The 20,078-nt window shown below is 29.8% G+C and overlaps 3 protein-coding genes across 3 annotated transcripts; 1 reads left to right on the top strand and 2 right to left on the bottom strand.

Annotated features, from left to right (window-relative positions):
* Window positions 1-2,964: 2,964 nt before the first annotated feature.
* PGO_131720 (microsomal signal peptidase 12 kDa subunit) lies at window positions 2,965-3,830 on the top strand (the record flags this gene model as incomplete). The annotated part of the gene is made up of 3 exons (XM_028689688.1): window positions 2,965-3,033; window positions 3,326-3,472; window positions 3,741-3,830. The coding sequence occupies 3 exons, from the start codon at window positions 2,965-2,967 to the stop codon at window positions 3,828-3,830; spliced, it is 306 nt and encodes a 101-aa protein (XP_028545489.1).
* A 249-nt stretch (window positions 3,831-4,079) lies between these two features.
* PGO_131710 (hypothetical protein, conserved) lies at window positions 4,080-10,130 on the bottom strand (the record flags this gene model as incomplete). The annotated part of the gene is made up of 2 exons (XM_028689687.1): window positions 4,080-4,323; window positions 4,483-10,130. 2 exons carry the CDS (start codon window positions 10,128-10,130, stop codon window positions 4,080-4,082), a joined length of 5,892 nt encoding a protein of 1,963 aa, XP_028545488.1.
* A 2,003-nt stretch (window positions 10,131-12,133) lies between these two features.
* Window positions 12,134-19,612, bottom strand: PGO_131700 (hypothetical protein, conserved; the record flags this gene model as incomplete). The annotated part of the gene is made up of 1 exon (XM_028689686.1): window positions 12,134-19,612. The coding sequence occupies one exon, from the start codon at window positions 19,610-19,612 to the stop codon at window positions 12,134-12,136; it is 7,479 nt and encodes a 2,492-aa protein (XP_028545487.1).
* Between the last annotated feature and the right edge of the window lie 466 nt (window positions 19,613-20,078).

Below are 20,078 nucleotides of genomic sequence, written 5' to 3'. Positions count from 1 at the left end.
GTGCATGTGTACATGCATATATTATGTGGTAGTAGATGCGCATTCCTTATTGACAGTATCACGTAAGTTCTGACACATCTTTTTACTGCAATCACTAAGCGATTGTACGTGGTAAAAATTGCACAAAATTGTGAAAAAAAATGAGAAAAAAGGAAAAAGAATTTTCCTTTGATTTAAAATATATATATTTGTTCTTCTTCTTGCTATATTACACTATGTGTTATACATTATTGTCACACGGGTTATTCCGTTAATAATGTTCATTTTATGCATAAAGTTTAAACTGCCGATATTGTGGGTGTAAACAAAACAAAAGAAAAAAAAAAAAAAAATTAATATATATTAATGTGTATTAACTAATATTGACCCCATATTAATTAATATGAATTCATGTTAGTCCATATTAATTCATATTAATGTGTATTAATGTATATTGATGCGTGATGTTCTAATATGTACCAATTTGTACTAAAAAATTTTACTCACTATTTTTGAAAAAAGGGAAAAAAAATTAAGTACTTTTTTCACAAGTGTTTTACACAAATGGGTAAAAAAAGAATCACATGGTGTTCACCTGTTCGTGTTCACTTTTTCGTGTCCATGTGATAATTAAAATAAAAAAAAAAATTCTTCATCACGCATATAATGGTGAAAAAGAAATATATGCATGAATGTGGGTATATGTATGTATGTATGCATGTATGTATGCATGTATGTATGTATGCATGTACGTATGCATGTATGTATGTATGTATGCATGTATGTATGTATGTATGCATGTATGTATGTATGTATGTATATGCATACATGACAAATGTACACACACACGTCGGGATGAGAAAAAATGCCCAGCAAAATCTATTCTAAAAGAGGAAGAATCCTGATTGAAAAACAGGGTAAAAAAATTCAAGCTAAGCAAGGAAGTAAATAAAAATAAATGCAACACATTGAAGGTAATAAGGAAAAAAGATAGTGTGTATATTATATTTAATGTATCATGTGATGACTAATACTACAGATGTGAACCTAATACGCAAATCTAACACGAATGAGCAAAGGCTTCACATGGTAAATTCTAAAAAAGATCATTCAAAAATTCCATTATTAAAACTCAACTTTAAAATGCTAAGAAAACGAAAAAAAAAAAAAAAAAAAAAAAAATGCCAATTTGTAAATTTTATGTTTATACATGTAAGAAATGTTTGCCAAATATTAAAAATGCTTTATAATTATAAATAGTGTATATATGTTAAGATACAAATGCGGCAATTATGTTGAAAAAAGAGGAAGGGAAAAAAAAAAAAAAAAAAAAATTCTTTTCCTTACTACTTTTTTGCATTACTAAAAACAAAACTTTTTCAATTTTTGACGAAATGTGGGATTTGAGAAAAAAAAAAAAAAAAATTCCAAAGACACAATGATTGACCTTACACTTAGAAACAGTTCGACACACATGTCTTTTTTTTTTATTTTTTTGTCTCCCACTCATGTGCCTAACACGCGTGGGTTACATATATATGCATATGTTTATAATCCCCCTACTACCCCAAACCCGTGATACCTTTAACATTTAGAGTCTTCTCAAATATTCCTTACTAAATTTCACATTTGTGGGGAGGGCATTTCTGTTTTATTCATTTTTTTTTTATTACGTGTAATATTTCAAAGCAGTACTTTTTCCATTTCACAAATTGGAAAGAAGAAAAGATATTCATCTTACAAAGTCATTAAAAATTACTGCATGGGTTATTTGCTTATATTTAATCACACTTTTATAAACTTTAACTTTAAGGGGTATATATATATATATATATATATATATATAAATGCTACAACGACATTTCCCCTTCTCTATACGTAGGCTTATGGGAGAATCCTATGTCATTCACTTTGCCGTTTGTGTATCCTCTTGGCACCTTTACAACAATTTAAAACAATGCTAAACTTTTTCTTTTTTTTTTTTTTTTTTTTTTTGGAAATTTATTCCATTCGCACTTTCTCCCTCTGTTTATCACTCCTCATTTTACATTATCGATTAACTCCACCCTCTTCGCCTTGGGGCCTCCATTATAAAAAGTTCTTCTCACTAATTTGATCAAATATCCCTCTCACACCCACAAGTGTTCATAAATTATATATCAGTTTTGCTTATATTTTTTACATTTTCCATTTTTAGCTTTAACTCAAAAGGCTTTTACAACAAACATTTGTAACTCTTCCATAAGTGCTTGCTTTGGTTCCAAACAAATTTATCATGTTGTGTAAGAAGGTTCTCTATTAATTGAAATTTTAAATCATAAATCATTGAATAATTATATCTTAAGGAAATCTTAATTAATGTATATCGTAAAGTTTATATCCATTACTCCCATATACTGCAAAAATTTGGTGTGCCCATAAAAAAAGGCACTCCACTTTTTATTTGTTAGCAAATGTTATAGTAAGGTATTTACTTTTCCCCACTGTGTATTTTTTTTTTTTTTTTTTTTGAACTTCACTCAAATGAGAACAAAATCAAGAAAAACCTAAAAATTGAATCAATAATCACATGGAAAGCTTCATATAACACATTGCCACGAATGTGACATTTAAAATGTTAACATTGGGTATGCAATTTTGTAAATAAATAAACACAAGGAAAGGTTATGTATACATGTATAAATACCAACGTACATTCAACTGCACGAGAATTTGTATCATTGAACCGTATGCATACACAATATACCCTATGATTATTAAAAAAAAAAAAAAAAAAAAAAATATTTGCTTCATGGCTTTAATACTTACATATGTATGTATTTATGTATATATACATTGATTAGAAAATTTAAACAAACATTATTGTATTATATATACTCCAAGGGTTAAAATATAATCTGATGCAACATTGAGATTTAATAATATAAGAACAAAAACGGAGATATCATTTTATTTTCACCTTTTATATCCCAACCTGTTTTCCTGATGGGCGTACTTAGCTCGATTAAAAGTATGATAAAGGACACCTTTGAGTGTCTCCGGAGAAATCAAATGGTAAATATGTCTTAACACATACTTCCCCTGTACACTGTTACAATAACATGACAGTATTATGTACCAAGGGGTGGATGGGTCAAAACATCACGTTAAGAAGGAACCCGAGTGATACTTCCGAGAAAATTGCAAAAAAATTACGAAAAAATTGCGAAAAAATTACGAAAAAATTACGAAAAAATTTCGAGAAACTGCCGCAACGCCAAGAGAGACAACATTGTAATACGAACTAACTGATGACAACGTTCTCTCTGACTTACCTTGCCACTCTCTTATTTCAACCCAATCACAGGATTTCCACGGGCAAAAGTTGGCATTTTTAATTAAAAATATAATTTTCACCATTAGTACAATTGTCTCAATTGTAGTTGGTTATTACAAGCAAGACTTGGCTTTGAGTGCGTATATCATTTTAGCTGGATCTGCATTAACAGTACTTGTAAGCATGCATGAAACGCACCACACGCTCAACTGAATTTTTCCACAAACACGACACGCAACCTGCTGAATGTGTTGCGAACACATGTCACTTATATTGTTATCGTCTTCCACTTATATGCACATCATATACGCATACATAAGAACATACACATCCACTCATTCCTGTGCGTCAAGTGGACACGTCAAAACAAAAATCATGCAATTCTTATTTCCACACTTTGCATGCTTTATTCCCCCTTTTTTTTTTTTTTTTTTTTTGTTTGCAGTTAATCATGCCCACTTGGCCCATGTACAACAAGAACAATATTCAGTGGGAACGTGCTGGCAATTCCCTCCACGATAAAAAGAAAAGATAAAAAAAAAAAAAAAAAAATGAAAAATGAATAAGTATAAGGTGCACAGAATAAAGTGTAAGCTATAAAATAATAAAAGTACATAGCACATGAGTAAGGGGAAGACTGCTAATGATATGCATTTTTATGTATCACTTAAATTCTAATGTACAGATGTTGTCATTACATAATTTGCCTTTTTATACATCTCCGTTCTATCAATTTTTTTTTTTTTTTTTTTTTTTTCTTTTTACGATTTATATCACCTCTATTCTATGTCATTTTCTTGTTTCTCTTCAACTCGTTCAGATAACCAATAAAACTTAAAATAATTCCATTTATGCTTTTGTTAAAATTGGTGGATATGCTTGCATGTAAGATCATGCTGAGTTCATGCAACTTGTCCTCTACCTCTTTTCCTACTTCCATAAATTTTTTTTCTTTTAATTTAATTAATCCGATGTAAATTTTTTGTATTCCCTCCAGGTTCAGCGTGATATCCATGTTAATTTTGAACCTGCAAAAGTGGGTCATATTTGGACATGCAAAAGTGGGTCATATTTGGACATGCAAAATTTGAAATGCAGTTCAGTTTCTCTCGTATGTACTGGAGGTGTCCAGGTGTGCCAATTTACCCACTTGGAAAAACCAGCATCTCCTGAATCTCTAGCCAAACCTCTTCTGAACAAAAGACAGCAACTGTTTGTAGGCGAATATGTCCACGACGATATCCAGCAATTGGTCATTTTGGATTTGAAAGGAGGATAAATAATTCTCCACATAATCGTGTTCTTTTTTGCAAAAACAAATGTAAAAAATAATTATCAACAGTTCCGGTTGTGCATAAAACTTTTCTGTGTTCATCTCATATTGTTGGTTAATATACAAAGTTATAATGTAAAGCCACATGGTGTTTTGTATGTACGGATTTGAATATCTCCTCAATATATCGATAAGATTAAGGTGATGAAGAAAATAAAAAATGTTTTTAAATTCTTCTATGATTGTCTTTCGTTTATTTCCAAATATTCTATCCAATTTGTTTAATTCATTTGTATAACTATTTCTATTACCACTGTTTTTCCTTTTTTTATATATATTCAACATCTTCATAATTTTCGCGCTCATTATTTTTTTGGAACCCGCTTTGTTCCATCCGTTGCTTCTGTTGCTTAGTATAGAATTATTTCCTTCACCTTTCGTTAACTTATTAGCACTGTGCATATGAAATCTTTTTTCCTGTTCCAAATAACCATTTGTTCGTGTGTTAAATAAATGTGTTTCTACAAAACTGTCGCTCATGCTTAAGGAGCAAGATCGGCATGGGAGTGTATTTTTTTGCTTATTAGCTGTTACCTTTTCTGTCATATTACCTACACTCTTCGCGCACTGTTCAAGCATTTCTCTTTTCATACTTCTCAGTTTTTTCCAGTAAAGAGCTAAACTTCTTTTGCAAGCGTATAAATTTTCATTGTATGAATGTAAAAACATATCATCGAGATTTATCATTTTGGTTGTCTCCTGTTCTAGAGAAATTTCTTCCGTTCTGTTATCACCAGCATTTTGCAAATTGGGTAATTTTTTGTTCATTTTTATTTTGTTAACTATAAAATGAGAGAATTTTTTTTTTTTTTTTTTCGTTTCACTGGAGTGGGTACAATTCTTCTCCCCCCATGCGGTTCCACATGTGTCATCTGTACACTTTGCACTGCTTGTGCAATCTGCTCCGCCTGTACAATCTGCACAACAAATGTCAAAGACGAAATCGTGTTCCTCAATGAAGAGCTTGTAATCAATTACTTCTCTCTTAGTAAATAAATAATCGACGTAACTTAGGTGCTTGTTTTGCTGCCTAATGAAATGATTCAATTTTTTATCCATTATAACCCTATCAAAGAAAAATATATTGCATATGAATAATTCATTCCTACTGTTTACACAAATGTATAAATCTTCTTCTTCCTGTTCATTTGTGTGTTTTTTCTTTTTCGGCCTGAGCCCTTCATTTTTATAAACATCCAAAATTACACATTGTTCTGAATCAACTGAAGTTAGGACCAAGCTGTTTTGATTCCATTCCTTAATATTTTGATAAAGCATATTGTACTTGTGCTTGTACATTATTTTCAACTTTTGCCTTATATCTCTTTTAATTCTGTTATATTTTACATATGTATCGTAATACATATATGCATAATTCTCATCAAAATATTTTTTTATTTTTTCAGCCTTTTCCTGATATGCATTCATTTTGAATTCCCTGTTGTATTTTACAAATTCCTTTTCATATTCTTTCCTTTTCAATGAATAAAATTCGAAAATGCTATTCTCTAAGTGGCTTTCTAATAGTTCCATATTTTTATTCATAGTAAAATAAAAATATAAAAATTCGAAATAGCTAACAGAATAGGTTATTTCATTCATTACATTTAGGTAACTGTTCAGAAAAATTGATTCATTGGTTTCTTTGTATTTATAAATTTTATGAACATCCAGTGCTGTTTTCATGGTATAGAAACATATGTTCCTGTGGACGAACAAATTTTCTTCCTGTTCATCACCATTTCCTTGTGTAGAAAAAAATCGATAGGTCTTTTTTTTGGGATGGAATTTTTTTATGTTATCATGTTGACTTTTTTCACTTCTCGCGAAATCAGCAAATTTGGTTTGCAAATTTCTTGCTGCAGCAACAATGTTCATCATTTCACCTGAACCGTTCAGGTAAAAAGACACACCCTTATCAATACTCAAGTTGTGCAAATTAAAGTAAAAATCGTTATGTAGTGGATTGCATAAATGGGACATGTTTATATAATTGTCACTTTGAAGATTTAAAAAAATCGAAATATCTTCATATCTTTTTGGAATTAAAAAGCAATTTGTGCAATTTGTGAATAAATTCAGCAAATCATTGTTTGACATAGTGTACTTTCTAAATATTTTAGAAAAGTTTAAGAACATAAAATATTTAACAAAATGAAGCCTATACATGTCATCCTTCAAGTCGTCAACATTATCACGTTTTTCTTCATCCAACAAGTCAGTTTTTTCAAAGGGGGACTTTTTTTTCACCATATCGATTCCATCCAATGTTCTGAATATTTTCTTGTGTACACTGTTAATCATATCAATTAGCTGATTGTAGTTTGGAATATTATCCTTAACATGGACCTGTACATCTTCAACAAAAACAGTCTTCACATTAAAGCCGTACGAAGAAATATTCACACAAGACAAAATTATTTTAATAAGTTTGTTCTTCAATAATTCTTCAACAAAGTCCTTTTCAAATTGGTTTAATTTTTGTTTAACTAAAAATAATCCCTTTAGCATATATTTTTTAAAGTCAACATTTGGATATACTACTTGATAAAATCGTTTTAGCACATTTCTCCATTTTTGCATTAACTGTTCAGGTAAAAATGTGAGCGATGTGTATAATTCTTTTGAAAATTTTTCAAATATGTCCTTATCGAATATGTAATATATGCATGGATAGACTGGTATGCTGTTGAACTTGATTAATTTTCCATTTTCTCCTTCTTCCTTTTTAGAATAAAAATATTTTACTTCATTTTTGACACCCATGTGCTTATCATAGTATGAAATTGCTTGTCCCTCATTTTGCAAATATAATTGTGCATCATTTATGTCAGAATATTCTTTTTTATATTTACCCAGTTGATTTTTTCTACCATACTCTTTCTGACCATTGAACTGTTCATGTCGTGGCCACGAGAAATCGAGACGGGTTTTTCCCCACAGAGATGTTCCATTACTATATAATGGAAGAAATCTCTCTTCTTGTAATTTCTCACTTAACTGTTCATGTCCACATTTGCGATACAAAACGGATACATTGTTTGTTAATATTTGGACTTTGTCACAAATCTGTAAACATTCCTTTTTTACAACATAATCATGATCAATAACTTTTTTTTTAAATAATATATTTCCTTTTTTTTTTTTATTAATTAAAAAATTTATATAGTGAGAGGTATCCAAGTTATGTAAATTTTTTTTTTTTTTTTTTAAAAATCTCCTAGCAATATTAAATTTTCTTTTTATTTTTTTGTCTTTTTTTTTTAATTTATTTGTATTATATAAATTGTTCCTTTTCAAATATTCTACTATAATTCCTTTTCTATATTTATTGAAAATTGACATATAGTTTTCTACCTCTTGGTTTATAAAATTTCTTTTCTTATTTTTTATATATTCGAAAAATGGGTACAAACTTGGGCTTATCCCCTTGTTCTCTTGAATAGTTTTTTTTTTTTTCTGCCTACCCCACCTTTCCAAATTGATATCACTATACTGCATTGTAAAATGATGATCAATTTTTTCCTTCAATGGAAAAATAAATTTTTTGTGTAAAATAAACATTTTTTTCTTTTTTTGTAGATTTACAAAATAGCAACTTTTGTGAATCTGCTCCAACCAAATTTTAAACCACTGTGTGTGAAAATTTGTTCTTGAAAAAAAGTAAAAAGTAATGTTTTTCCTCTTCTCCTCATTATTCATATTAATTGCAGAAAAAATGTGTTCATATAGATTTTTCTCTATCACACCTTTTTCATAATTGTACTTTATATTAAAATCATTCAAAAATATTTTAAATGTGTATTGCATTTTGTTTCCTTTTGCTTTACCATTATCAATGTTGCAACTGGGCGAATTCACAAGAAGATTTGAAAAAAAACTATACAGGTTGAGATATCCGGATTTCCAATTTACCTTGTTGTTCAGGTATGTTTCCAAATCATTGGGTGTTTTATTAACAATATGAACAGTCAAGTTAAAAAATTCCTCATACGACAAAAAAATTATGGACGAAAATTTGTCATTATGTATATACTTGTTGTAACTAAAAAAACTGATACATTCCTTGTTATATACGTTTTTCAAACAGTTGTAAAATTTCTCTGCCTCTTCTTCGTTATGTTTGTAAAGGTATATAATTATCTCCTTTTTCAATTCCTCTGTTATGTTTTTATTATCGCTTAACCAATTGCAGTTGGCCCCATTCGAATTTGTAAGAAATGAATAAAAGCACACTAAATAGAAAAATAATTTTTTCTGATTATTATTTTCGATCTTAACAAAAATGTTATTATTTTTTGCAAATTCTTCTTCAGCATAATTGTCTACAAAAATAGATTTTACAATTTTTCCAATCCACAACTTAATGAACATCGAATTAAGTGGTGATATCCATGTTTTAAATATACATTCTGGAAAAGACGAGCAAACAGAAATGTGTTTGTCAAATGTCGGAAGTTTATCCCTTCTTGAAAAATCGTCTGACTTGTTCAGGCTGTTACACACAAAAATGTCACTCCTCCTTGTCTCGTATTTATCTTCCATTTTGTGTTCACCTCTTTTTACAGTTTTCTCATCTGTAGTGACTAAATGGACATCTAGCATTTTATTTCCTTGGTGTTCATATTCGTAATCGTAGGCTTTTAATTTGCAAAGTAATAATTGTATTTCCTTTAATATTTTTCTCAGATAATCATTTTTTGTGCAGTTATGTATCCAGCTGTCCTTCAAAATATTGTCTATAACGAGTTTAGTGTATTCTTCTGAGATATTACTATGAGGGGAATTTTCGGAACTCCTAAACGGTTTGCTCACAAGACAAATGCAATCCGATCTGCTTACCTTCAATGGACTTTTCTCCAACTGCTTCTGAATGTTTTCCCTCTCTCTATTCGCATATAGTCTATTCCCTTTGGTTTGTTCATAATACAGCGAGTCCTTGATCTCGCTAAGAATAGTGTTTATTCCATTATCATTTCTAAAAACCATGTCACATTTTCTAAGCATAGAAATCCTGAACTTTTTTTTCCTTAAAAAATACGATTTCTCTTTGTATATGATATAATTTTCATTCTTTCTGTGATGTGATATGTTATCTTTTTCAGCATTATATTTAACTCCCTCACCATAAATCGTTTTGTTTCTCCATCTCTTGTTAATATTTCTCGTGCATATGATTGTTCGAAAGAGGGAGTAATTTCTAACAAAATACACAGAATTTAACCTGATGTGATTTCGTACTTGATGATTTTGTTTGGTTATTGAAAGGATCTTACTATTTCTTAATAGCCATCGAGATATGTTTTTTTTGGTGTTCCATGAAAAAAGAGAATCTAAATTCCCCCTTTTCCTAAGAAATCCATAATTTCTTTCATTTTTGTTAAAATCAATAAGTGGTGATAATAAATATTTGCTTTTATCTTTATTGAAATTGCAAAAATGAAATCTGCATTTTTTTGATAACCAAGACAAAATAATAAAAATGAACAAGTAAAATATCATTTCATTTTATAAAAAAAAAGAAAAAAAAAAAGGGACACATAATTCTTCAACATTTTTTCATGTTAAATTGGTTATCATATGTTACGAGAAATATATATATATAAATACGTGTGCGACCATACAGAGTGAAGACATAAACACTTGGATGAAATCTTTTGCAATATTTCCATCCCTCCCAAAAAAGATAAAAAAAAAAAAAATATATTCTTACAATTCGTTTATACATATTATATACCGAAATGTCTACAATATATATATATATATATATCATCATTTCACCCTCCTTAATGACTGTTACGAAATCATTTTTAATGTAAAAATGGAAGTAGGTAGTGTGGCAGGGATATGTATAAGTATATCCATATATATATACACACCATAAAAAAAAATAAAATAAAATAAAAACAGGGGAATACAAATGGATATGTATCCATAAAATACATTATTGACCCTCTTGAGGAATATACATTCCCTCGTTTTCACGCTGTGTCAGTTTTTGTTTCTACAAATTACAACGTCATGTTTGCATGCTTGTGGAAAATTTATTCAAGTCAATTTGCACCTTCCCTTTGAAAGAAAAATGGAGGAGTTTTTTTTTTTTCCTACACTGCCGTTTGGCGTAATTTTTATTCTTCTCATTTTCCGCAAACTTTTATTTTACTTTTTGTGCCAATTCTGCGCAACTCTTATACTACTTTTTGTGCTCATTTTTCTCCACATTTCTCCAATCTATTTTCACATTATAATTTTTTTTTTTGTTTACTCATTTCACCCCCCCCCCCCATTTTCCTCACTTCCAAAATACCATGTACATTTACTTGACGCGATTGTAAAGCCTAGCCACCTCTGTACTTTGGCAAAAATTTTGTGAACAAAAAAAAAAACAACCCCTACATTTGAGATCTACAATTTAAAAAAAATGAAATAAAATGAAATAAAATAAAATTCGAAAGCTGCACAGAAGAAAGAGTACACCTTGTGCTATTCTTTAAATATTAAGAAAAATAACAAAAGATATGTAATTTTTTTTTTTCTCTAACAAAGTGTAAACATGTATATATATATATATACACATGTGCAGCTTCAGAGAGAATTCTACATATACGTAAAATCTCTTCCTCCTTTGAATTGCATATTGAACACACCCACACTTATGCTTGTATTTTTTTTTTTTTTTTTTTTTTTTTGTAATACAAATGATAAAGAATGCATAAAATCGTGTGTCAATACTTTCATATATTTTTTTATAGTCAAAATAGGAAAGTAGCAATGTGTAGCGATCATTTGGATTAAATGGCGAAGTGGCCACATTGTGACATGTTCAGACATAGTCGCGTTCTTCCTCCAGTTTGTTCATTTATAAGGGGGTATGAAAAAAAAAAAAAGAGTTGCGTCTCGTGCATACGAATGACTTAGTTCAAATAGGTTTGAGTACGGAAGGGTATACATATACACATTTATATATATATATATATATATATATATATATATATAGTGGGGACCCATGCAACATAGTAGTTTTTCTCGTATGCAAAAAAAAAAAAACAAAAAAAAAAAATGGTAGGAATTATGTTTTATATACGCATTGCCAAATGATCAATAGAAAAAAAAAATATATATATAGATAAATGGGCGTACAAAATGGGGGGGCTGTAAAAATACGTAAGATTTGCCACTTGAAGATGAGGTATGTTGTTTATTTTTCATCCATGCAGTAATGATAGCTTATGTTAACATGCCTCTTCATTTTTTCTTCTGAACTTCCCACTTTAGCACTCTTTCATTTTCGTCAAATTATATATGCATGCGCTCCAGACATATATCAAAGTTTCTCACAGGGAATTGAATGTATATATACTAACACGCTTGGTGGATATATGTTTCGTTATAGATTACCTCTTGATTGTATACCTATTAATTTCATACCTCTTGACCTCTTCCCTCTTTACCTCTTCCCTCTTGACCTCTTCCCCCTTGGCTGCGTTGTTGTGGTGCCAAAAAATCTAAAAACCATGTTGGTCATGGCCACATTCCCAAAAGACATTGACAACGTTCTCGTTACAACACCTGCGAAAGGCTCTCCGGTAAAAGATATAAAATTTGTGATATTCCCTAAACAGTTCGTAATTGAAAAATGGGTATTTATAATTCTGAATGCAGCTCTGTTTTGACAGAAAGAGAGAGGATTTATAAAAAAATTTATAGGACGACATGAGGAAAAAAAAGGCATCTTTTACCCTTTTTTTTTGCTGAATTCCATTGAAAATTCCTACAACATCACCACTACACTTCCAATATTGCAAAGACTGTTTCATATAGAAACATATTAGGAGTAAACAAAATTGCTTTTTATTTATCTGCTCAAATAAGTCATATGGGTGATTTTTCATTTCTTCAAAATTTGGATCCGAGGGAAAATTTCCTTTCTCAATAACTACATGATCTGTTAATCCATCATTTTTTTTTCTTTTCTTTACATAATTTTTGCTTGAATTGTTCACGTTTGTACTGTTATCAAGAATTGCAGAATTTTCATCCGATGATACATCTTGCAATTTTTCATTTTTTACATTGCAGAAGTAATTCGTGATTTTTATTTGGTTCTTAACTAACGGGATTAGCTTCTTTACGCATTTTGTTGTTCCTAATTTTGACAAGTTGTTGTTTTTCTTACAAATATTTTTCTTTTTTTTCCCTGTATATTCACACATGTCTGAATTAAGTTTTTCTTTTTCTCGAAGAAATGGCATTATGTAATTATTTTTGCTGCAAGGGGTCCGCATACGCATTGTATGATCCCAATTGGCGTGACTTCCACTTGATACCCCCTCAGGATTGATATACCCATCAGAATCGATACATTTTTTTGTAAAAAATCCATTATCCTCCACTTGAGAACTTTGTAAAGGAACAGTGTAAATGTCTAAACCTATCTGATCTTCCCCATCTGTACTTTCTGAAATGCCAGAATATACATTTTCCCGAGCCTGAGAACGTAATACACTTGTTTTAACAAAAGAAATGTCGGACATTGTATAATTTTTAACAAATTTTCTCTCGTCTAATTTATTTTTCTGAAAGGTACATATATAATTTTTTTTTAAATTTGCATAATAGTTATATTCCTGTATTAATCCCTCTTTTCTTTTTTCATCGCGCATACGTTCGGATTCAAAATTTAATTGGTGTATAAGAAGATAACCACACAAGTAGAAAATTATACCGAGAATATTTTTGTAATTTTTTATTTTTTCAAAATTATTTAAAATTTCAAGAAGAATGTTGGCTGAAATAAGAACATTATGCATCCTCATTTCGAAAAGGCATAATCGTATTAGCGTATGTATGTATAAGACAGATAAATTCTTCGAATAGCTAATATTTGCACATGTAATAATTAAGTGTTTTACAAAATAAAGAGGTTTGTTATATATATTTACTTTATACTCCATGTACAAATCTATCATACTTAATAAATTTAAGCATATATAAATGTAGCTATTTTTTTCGAGAGTAAAATTATCTCCCATCTTATTTTTATGTTCAGCTAGAATGAAACAATTTGTTTCACATATTTCTTCTGATAAGTAATAACACTTCTCAAAATTGTAAGCCTCATAATTATTAGGTTTCATATTTTGATAATAATGATATCTATCCCTAAAAGTTTGTAAGCGTATAAATGATTCATTCTTCTTGTTCATATACTTTTCTATATATGTCTCTTTCCTAATTTTGAAATTGTTAAGAATGCGTTCATACCTGTCTTCAATATTTTGTTCTAAATAATCGGAATTGTCCTTTTCCTTAAATTTAGTATTCTCATCGATGGGGAAATTTGTGGTAGCTGTTTTTTTTCTATCTTCCAATTGTAAATCATCGTATTCTTCAACACGTACTTCACAAGTTCTAACTATCCTCAATGGAGTTTTTTTTCTATTAACATTTTTTTCCTTCTTGTTTTTTTTTCCTATTTGTGATAAAATCTTATCAAAAAAGTCACTTCCACATCCTAATGCTTCCTTTCCTTTTATCTTTTTTTTATTTCTCTTAAAAAAAACAAAATCATTCTTCTCAAAACATTTCTCACTTTTAAAACAATCCAATTCATGATCTAGGAAACTTTCATATTCTTTATCCATCACCTCATGGATGGATGTCTCCCTCTCCTCATCTTCGCACTTCCACTTTTGAACTTCCAATTCATCATCCCACGCTCCACGATCTACAACTAAACCATCATTAAGCGTTTCATTTGGGATCCATTCATCCTTTGAATTTACATCTTCAATAAATGGGTCATCCCAAAGGATTGTTTCGTTGAACCCCCTTCCGATGAGATCCTTCCCTGTCGCCTCATCCTCGATTAACCATCCTTCATTTGGTAGATCCCCAACTGGGCATCCTTCATTTGTCACACCTTCATTTGGTAGACCCACAAATGGGCATCCATCACTTGTCACACCTTCATTTGTCAAATCCAAGGTTGGACTTCCTCCAATTTTCTTTCTCCCAACTTGCTTCCCCCCAAATAACTCACAGATGAAAGACAAAAAGTCAGCTATGAAAATATCTTGACAAAATTTCCATCTTCTACTATCTTTGTGATGGTGGGAAAAGGCCTTTTTCATTTTGGACATGTGAAAGATGTAAAAGAATTCTGGAAATTTTGCAAAGTTTATTTTAATAACATTGTTAATATCATCACAGAGAGAGAAAGAAGAAAATAATGTATCATTGGAAATGTTCATGTATATATATTGAAAGATCTGCAAATCATTATAATCCAAATAGTTGTAAAATTTGTGGAGAATTATTTTCAAAATTTGCAAAAAAAATTCATTCAAATCTATCAAATTTATTTCGTATAAAAGCAAATGTATTAGACCTAGTAATATTTTCACTTTTATTTGTTCATTACTAAGCCATATGTTATTAAAATTAAAAGTTTTTAAAAAATATTTATAATTTTTCGACACATTATCAGAAAAATAGTTGGAACATACATACGATAGGAACAAAAATTCTAGACATGAGAAAAAGGACTCTTCATGTGATTTCTTTAATGATCTTATAACACTCGAATCGTGTAAAAAATTTCTACATTTTTCATCGTCCAAATCTTTTATATGTTTTCTAATGCTTTCCTTAATGCCTCTTTTTTCTTTCTTTTTGAAAAACTTTCTTCTAAAATACAGGTCTAATTTATTCACCATTTCTTTTATAAAATTTGTGATGTTACATACACTTTCTTTGTAGTTGTTGTAGGTTAGAATGTGTCTCCTGTACATTGGGGGACGATCAATAGACAGTGCTCCCCTGTTGTTGTAATTCATGAGGGATACTTCACAGCTAGTTACTGCTTTTTCCAATATGTTAAAAATAAAATTGAAACTTTGTATAATTTTGTTTATGTGAAAATTTTCGTACCTATCAAACATGTACTCATGTTCTTCCTTTTCTCCAAAATAAGAAGAATCGTTGATCCAATTATTATACCTTTTATGGTTCACTTTGGAATTATTTCTGAGAGATCCATTTCTATGCATGTCTTCCTCTCTGGTCAAACCATCCACTCTAACCATATTGTTGTAAATATTCATAGATCTATTTAAGCAGAATATCTGCTCATCATATAGGAACCCTCGATTCGAAGGGGAATCTAAATATCTGTCCATATTTCCTCCTTCCTCTTCGTATTGTTTCTCGTATGTATTTCTTTTCTTTCCTTCTATGTCCTCTTGGTTAGCCCTAAGTGAAAATTTTCTCTCTCTCACAGGTGAATTAACTGAAAGGGGGAAATGTGAGTTGGCATAGAAGTTGAATTCATTACTCAAAAATGTTTCCTCTTCATAATTTTTCTCGTCTCTACACTTTTTTTCCTTTTCATAATTTTTCTCATCTCTCCCATTCTTTTTGTCTTCATAATTTTTCTCATCTCTCTCATTCTTTTCGTCTTCATAATTTTTCTCATCTCTCCACTTTTTTTCCTTTTCATCGTTTTTTTCTTCCCTCGAATTTCTCGCTTTTCCAACATTCGTGTCACAATAACTGGAACTTTCGTCCCCCACAATTGCACTCCTGATGCTTGCTTTGGGGTATGTGTGTAGTATACTGTGCTGTCTTTGTGTGTCCCTCTGGTTGTTATATAAAATTTTTAATGCATCATCTTCATAGGTTTGTCTAAAATAATCATTATAATACGAGTTTTCAGTTATATTCTGAGGTCTAATTATGTTATTCATTATGAATTTTATTTTTTCATTTGGAGAGAAGTAGAGATATTTCCTTAAAAAGGGATAATTAAAAATAAGACTACTAAAATTGATGCATATGAGAGACAACAATTTGAAAGAGGTTGTGTTGCATAAATATTTTTTCAATAGTACAAAACATTTATGAAATGTCATACTGAGAAGATCAAACGCGTTTAGTATGTTTTTTTTTTTTAATTCTATTAAATAAATTTTATATAAAAAGATAATTTCTGCAGTTAGGGAAAAAGAGAAATCAAAATCAATCATCACTAATTTGTATGCCTTATTTAACAAATTGCATTCAAGATATATGTTAAATAAATTATGTTGCATACTTAACTGTTTTGAAGAAAATCTATAAATAGACACATTTTTATATTTATCTGTCTTATCATTTTGAATTAATTTTGAAATCCTTATTTTGTTGTATTTAAACCTATCTTCATTTTCTCCTATCATATTTTTTTTTTTTTTTTTTTTTTTTTTTTTCTCTTTCTCTTTTTCTCCTCTAATATCAAGATATAAATTTTCTGCTAAAATAAGATAATCATTTTTTAAATTGTGATAAATATAATTAAACCCTTGTGTATCATTTAAAAATTTTACATTTGGTTCTTCCACACTTCGCAAAATTCTTTTTTTCCCTCTTCTCTTTCTTCTTTTCAAATTATATAAATTTTTTAAATTTTCTATAAAATTATGTACCTCCATAAATTCATATTGAGAAAATATAGAAAATATATATGGCTCCAATGTCTCATTAAAATTATTTCGTACATTTTCTGATGGAAGGGCATCGAACAAAAATGAAAAAATGTTACTTTGTTTTGTTAGTTCTTTGGAACTTATATATTTATTCAAGAACTTATAAGATCTGCTAAAAAATATTTTTAAATTTCTTATAAATTTTTTTTTTTTCTTATGCATTATGCTTGTCTTATTCTCATCTACGGAGTAATTTTCTCCTCTCAGATGAAAATTTCGTCTAACACATTCATGTTCTCTTTCCTTTATCCTATTCTCCACATAATCGTTAATATTTTCATTTATGAACGACTCACGTTGCATGTAATTTGTATGACTGAGATTGAAATTAGAATAATATTTTATTCTTGCATTGTAATTTTTTCCCACGAAGGTGCTATAAAAACCGCTTCCTTTATGTGTCCTCCTGTTTTTACAATATTCTTCTCCTGTGTAAATAATTCCTAGGTTTTGCATAGGATTTGTCCTCTTCAACTTCTCAGCATGGTTGTTAATCTCGACACATTCAGCATTATTGTTGATCTCCAAGCCATTCATCCTTCTATATTTTGCACGAAGAATAGCATCTTTCTTAAGCTCTTTTTTAACACTACAAAGAATTGCACCATTTGACGTCTCCACATTCCTTTTTCTTAAGCAGCTTACAGAAGTGTTCCTCTTACCCCCGTTTAGATTCTTTCCTTTGTAGTATTCACGTAGATCTACCCTATTCGGCCCACGAATTATGTACCTATTATCACTTTGAGAAGTAAAACTATTGTCACATTTGATAATAGAAGTAGTGGTTATAGATGTGGTTGTAGGATTGGTTGTAGGATTGGTTGTAGGATTGGTTGTAGGAGTGGGCACAGTAGTGATCACATTAGTGGTTGTAGTAATGGTTGCATTAGTACATAATTTATGCGCGTACATCTGATTCGATGCTTCACATTTGCGATACTTGGAATGCAGACCGAGGTAGAAGTAGTGAAAGAAATTCAGCTGTACAATGTACACAAAATTAATCATTTGCACATTTAAAAAAAAATTGTCATAAAACTTTATGCTCTGTGTTGAACATATCATGAAAAAATAATCAAAAAGGTTTTGTAAAAGCATATAATTATTATTTAAAACAATGTTGCTAATATTCTCATATTTATATTTTTTTAAAAATTTTGCTAAGAAAGCATTTTTTTCTTGTCCTTGTGTTGAAAAACTTCTGCAGACTGAAAATTCATCATTTCCCATCATCAATTCTGTATTAAAATAAGAAGAAATTAATAAATTTTTTACACAAAAGAAAAAAAAAACTTTGATCATTAGTTCCTTATTGATTGTTACATTTATTAAGACATTTAAAAATCTGTACCAAAAAAATACCAAATTTTTATCATTTTTATCATATATATAACTAAATAATCGTTCAATTGTAATAGAATGAACAAAGCTGTCATCAAATGTTTTTATGTTTATAATGCACTTGTTTACTATCTCTAGATTTTTTTCTCCATACACTTTTCTTATGCATGCGTGAGCAAACTTTTGCATTTTCATCCACTTCTTACGTTTATCTTTGCTTAGTGACATTTCACAAAATGGACAATTTGATTTTCCATTTTTGGAGTTCATCATTTTAGTTTCATCCATCTTGTAAAATCTGGTTATTTCTTTAGGATTACATTTCAACCCATGGTTTTCTGTCTTTCCAGTTGATATTCCTCTTTCGTGTATTTTTCCTTCATGTTTTTCCCTCCATCTGTTCTTACCAACAATTGTATTTGTCATAGGTGTGCTTCCTCTCTTTACTGTTCCTCTCGTGTTTCCCATGGAGGATGTACTTCTTCTAGTGCTTCCTCTCGATGTGGCCATCGTTGCTTCCTTCGGCTTCTTATGTAAATTGTGTCGCCCTCTAAAAAAGTAGTGATGTAAATTAACTTGCTCATACTTCTTCTCCTCTTTTAAGTGTTGGTAAAAAGAGTACAAATCGTGGAATATATAAATGTCTTTGTTATTCAAACAAAAGTTCAATTTAACAAATTGTAATAATTGTTTATTCAGTTCGCTAATGCTTATTTTGTTTTTTTTTTGAAACTCTTCATTTAATTTGCATCTGATTTCGTTATCTGGTGTATCTGTCAAAGCACTCTGATTGTGACAAAAGCTTTTTCTACTTTTATTATTCTCCAAACTTGGTACCTCTAGGACGTTTGAATATTTATTCAGATGTGTCTTTTTAGTGGTATCGATCAGATTGGATTTCCTTTTTGCTGTATTTGTAATTTTTACGCTATTACTTACTCTAGAGATAATTCTGTTTACGCTAGTTGTGCTCTTTTTGTTAATATTCTTCTTTTGATTAACATTTTCTGAAAATATTTGATTCCATGTGTAGAAAAAACATCCAAATATAAAGGCCTCCAGTTCTATGTCTATGCAATTTACTTTGCATTTTCGCTTTGTCCTCCTATGATGATTCATTTTCCTTTTTCTTTTTTTTTCTGATTGTCCACGAATGATCCTGTGTAGTGCGTGGGTAGCAATTGTTTCAGCACCACTTTTTTTTTGTTCACAATTTGGGTATGATTTGGTATGACTTCAGTTCTTTTCACACGAATAGATTTTATTTAAATCGTTTCTTTTTTCTTTTTTTTCTTTTTTTTTTTTTTGCTCTTGTTTTCTCCATCCCATCTTGCCGTATCATGCAACTGTCCGCACAAAGGAGTGTGATCGTCTTATTCATCACATTTGATGAAAACGATAAAGTGAAAAAAAGGTTGTTAACACACTTGTACTTACATTTCTGTGCACACAAGCTTTTGTCATGGAGTACAAATAACTATTTTATTTTATTTATTTTTATTTTATTTATTTTTTATTATTATTTTTTTTTCCCCCCATACACAAATTTTGAGCCCCATAAAAATGAGACGTGCCATAAATTGGG

This window comes from Plasmodium gonderi (genome assembly GCF_002157705.1).
Source record: "Plasmodium gonderi DNA, contig: Chr13, whole genome shotgun sequence".
NCBI lineage: Eukaryota > Apicomplexa > Aconoidasida > Haemosporida > Plasmodiidae > Plasmodium > Plasmodium gonderi.
The sequence above is the reverse complement of the archived record's forward strand: the minus strand, read 5'-3'. Positions and strand labels throughout refer to the sequence as shown.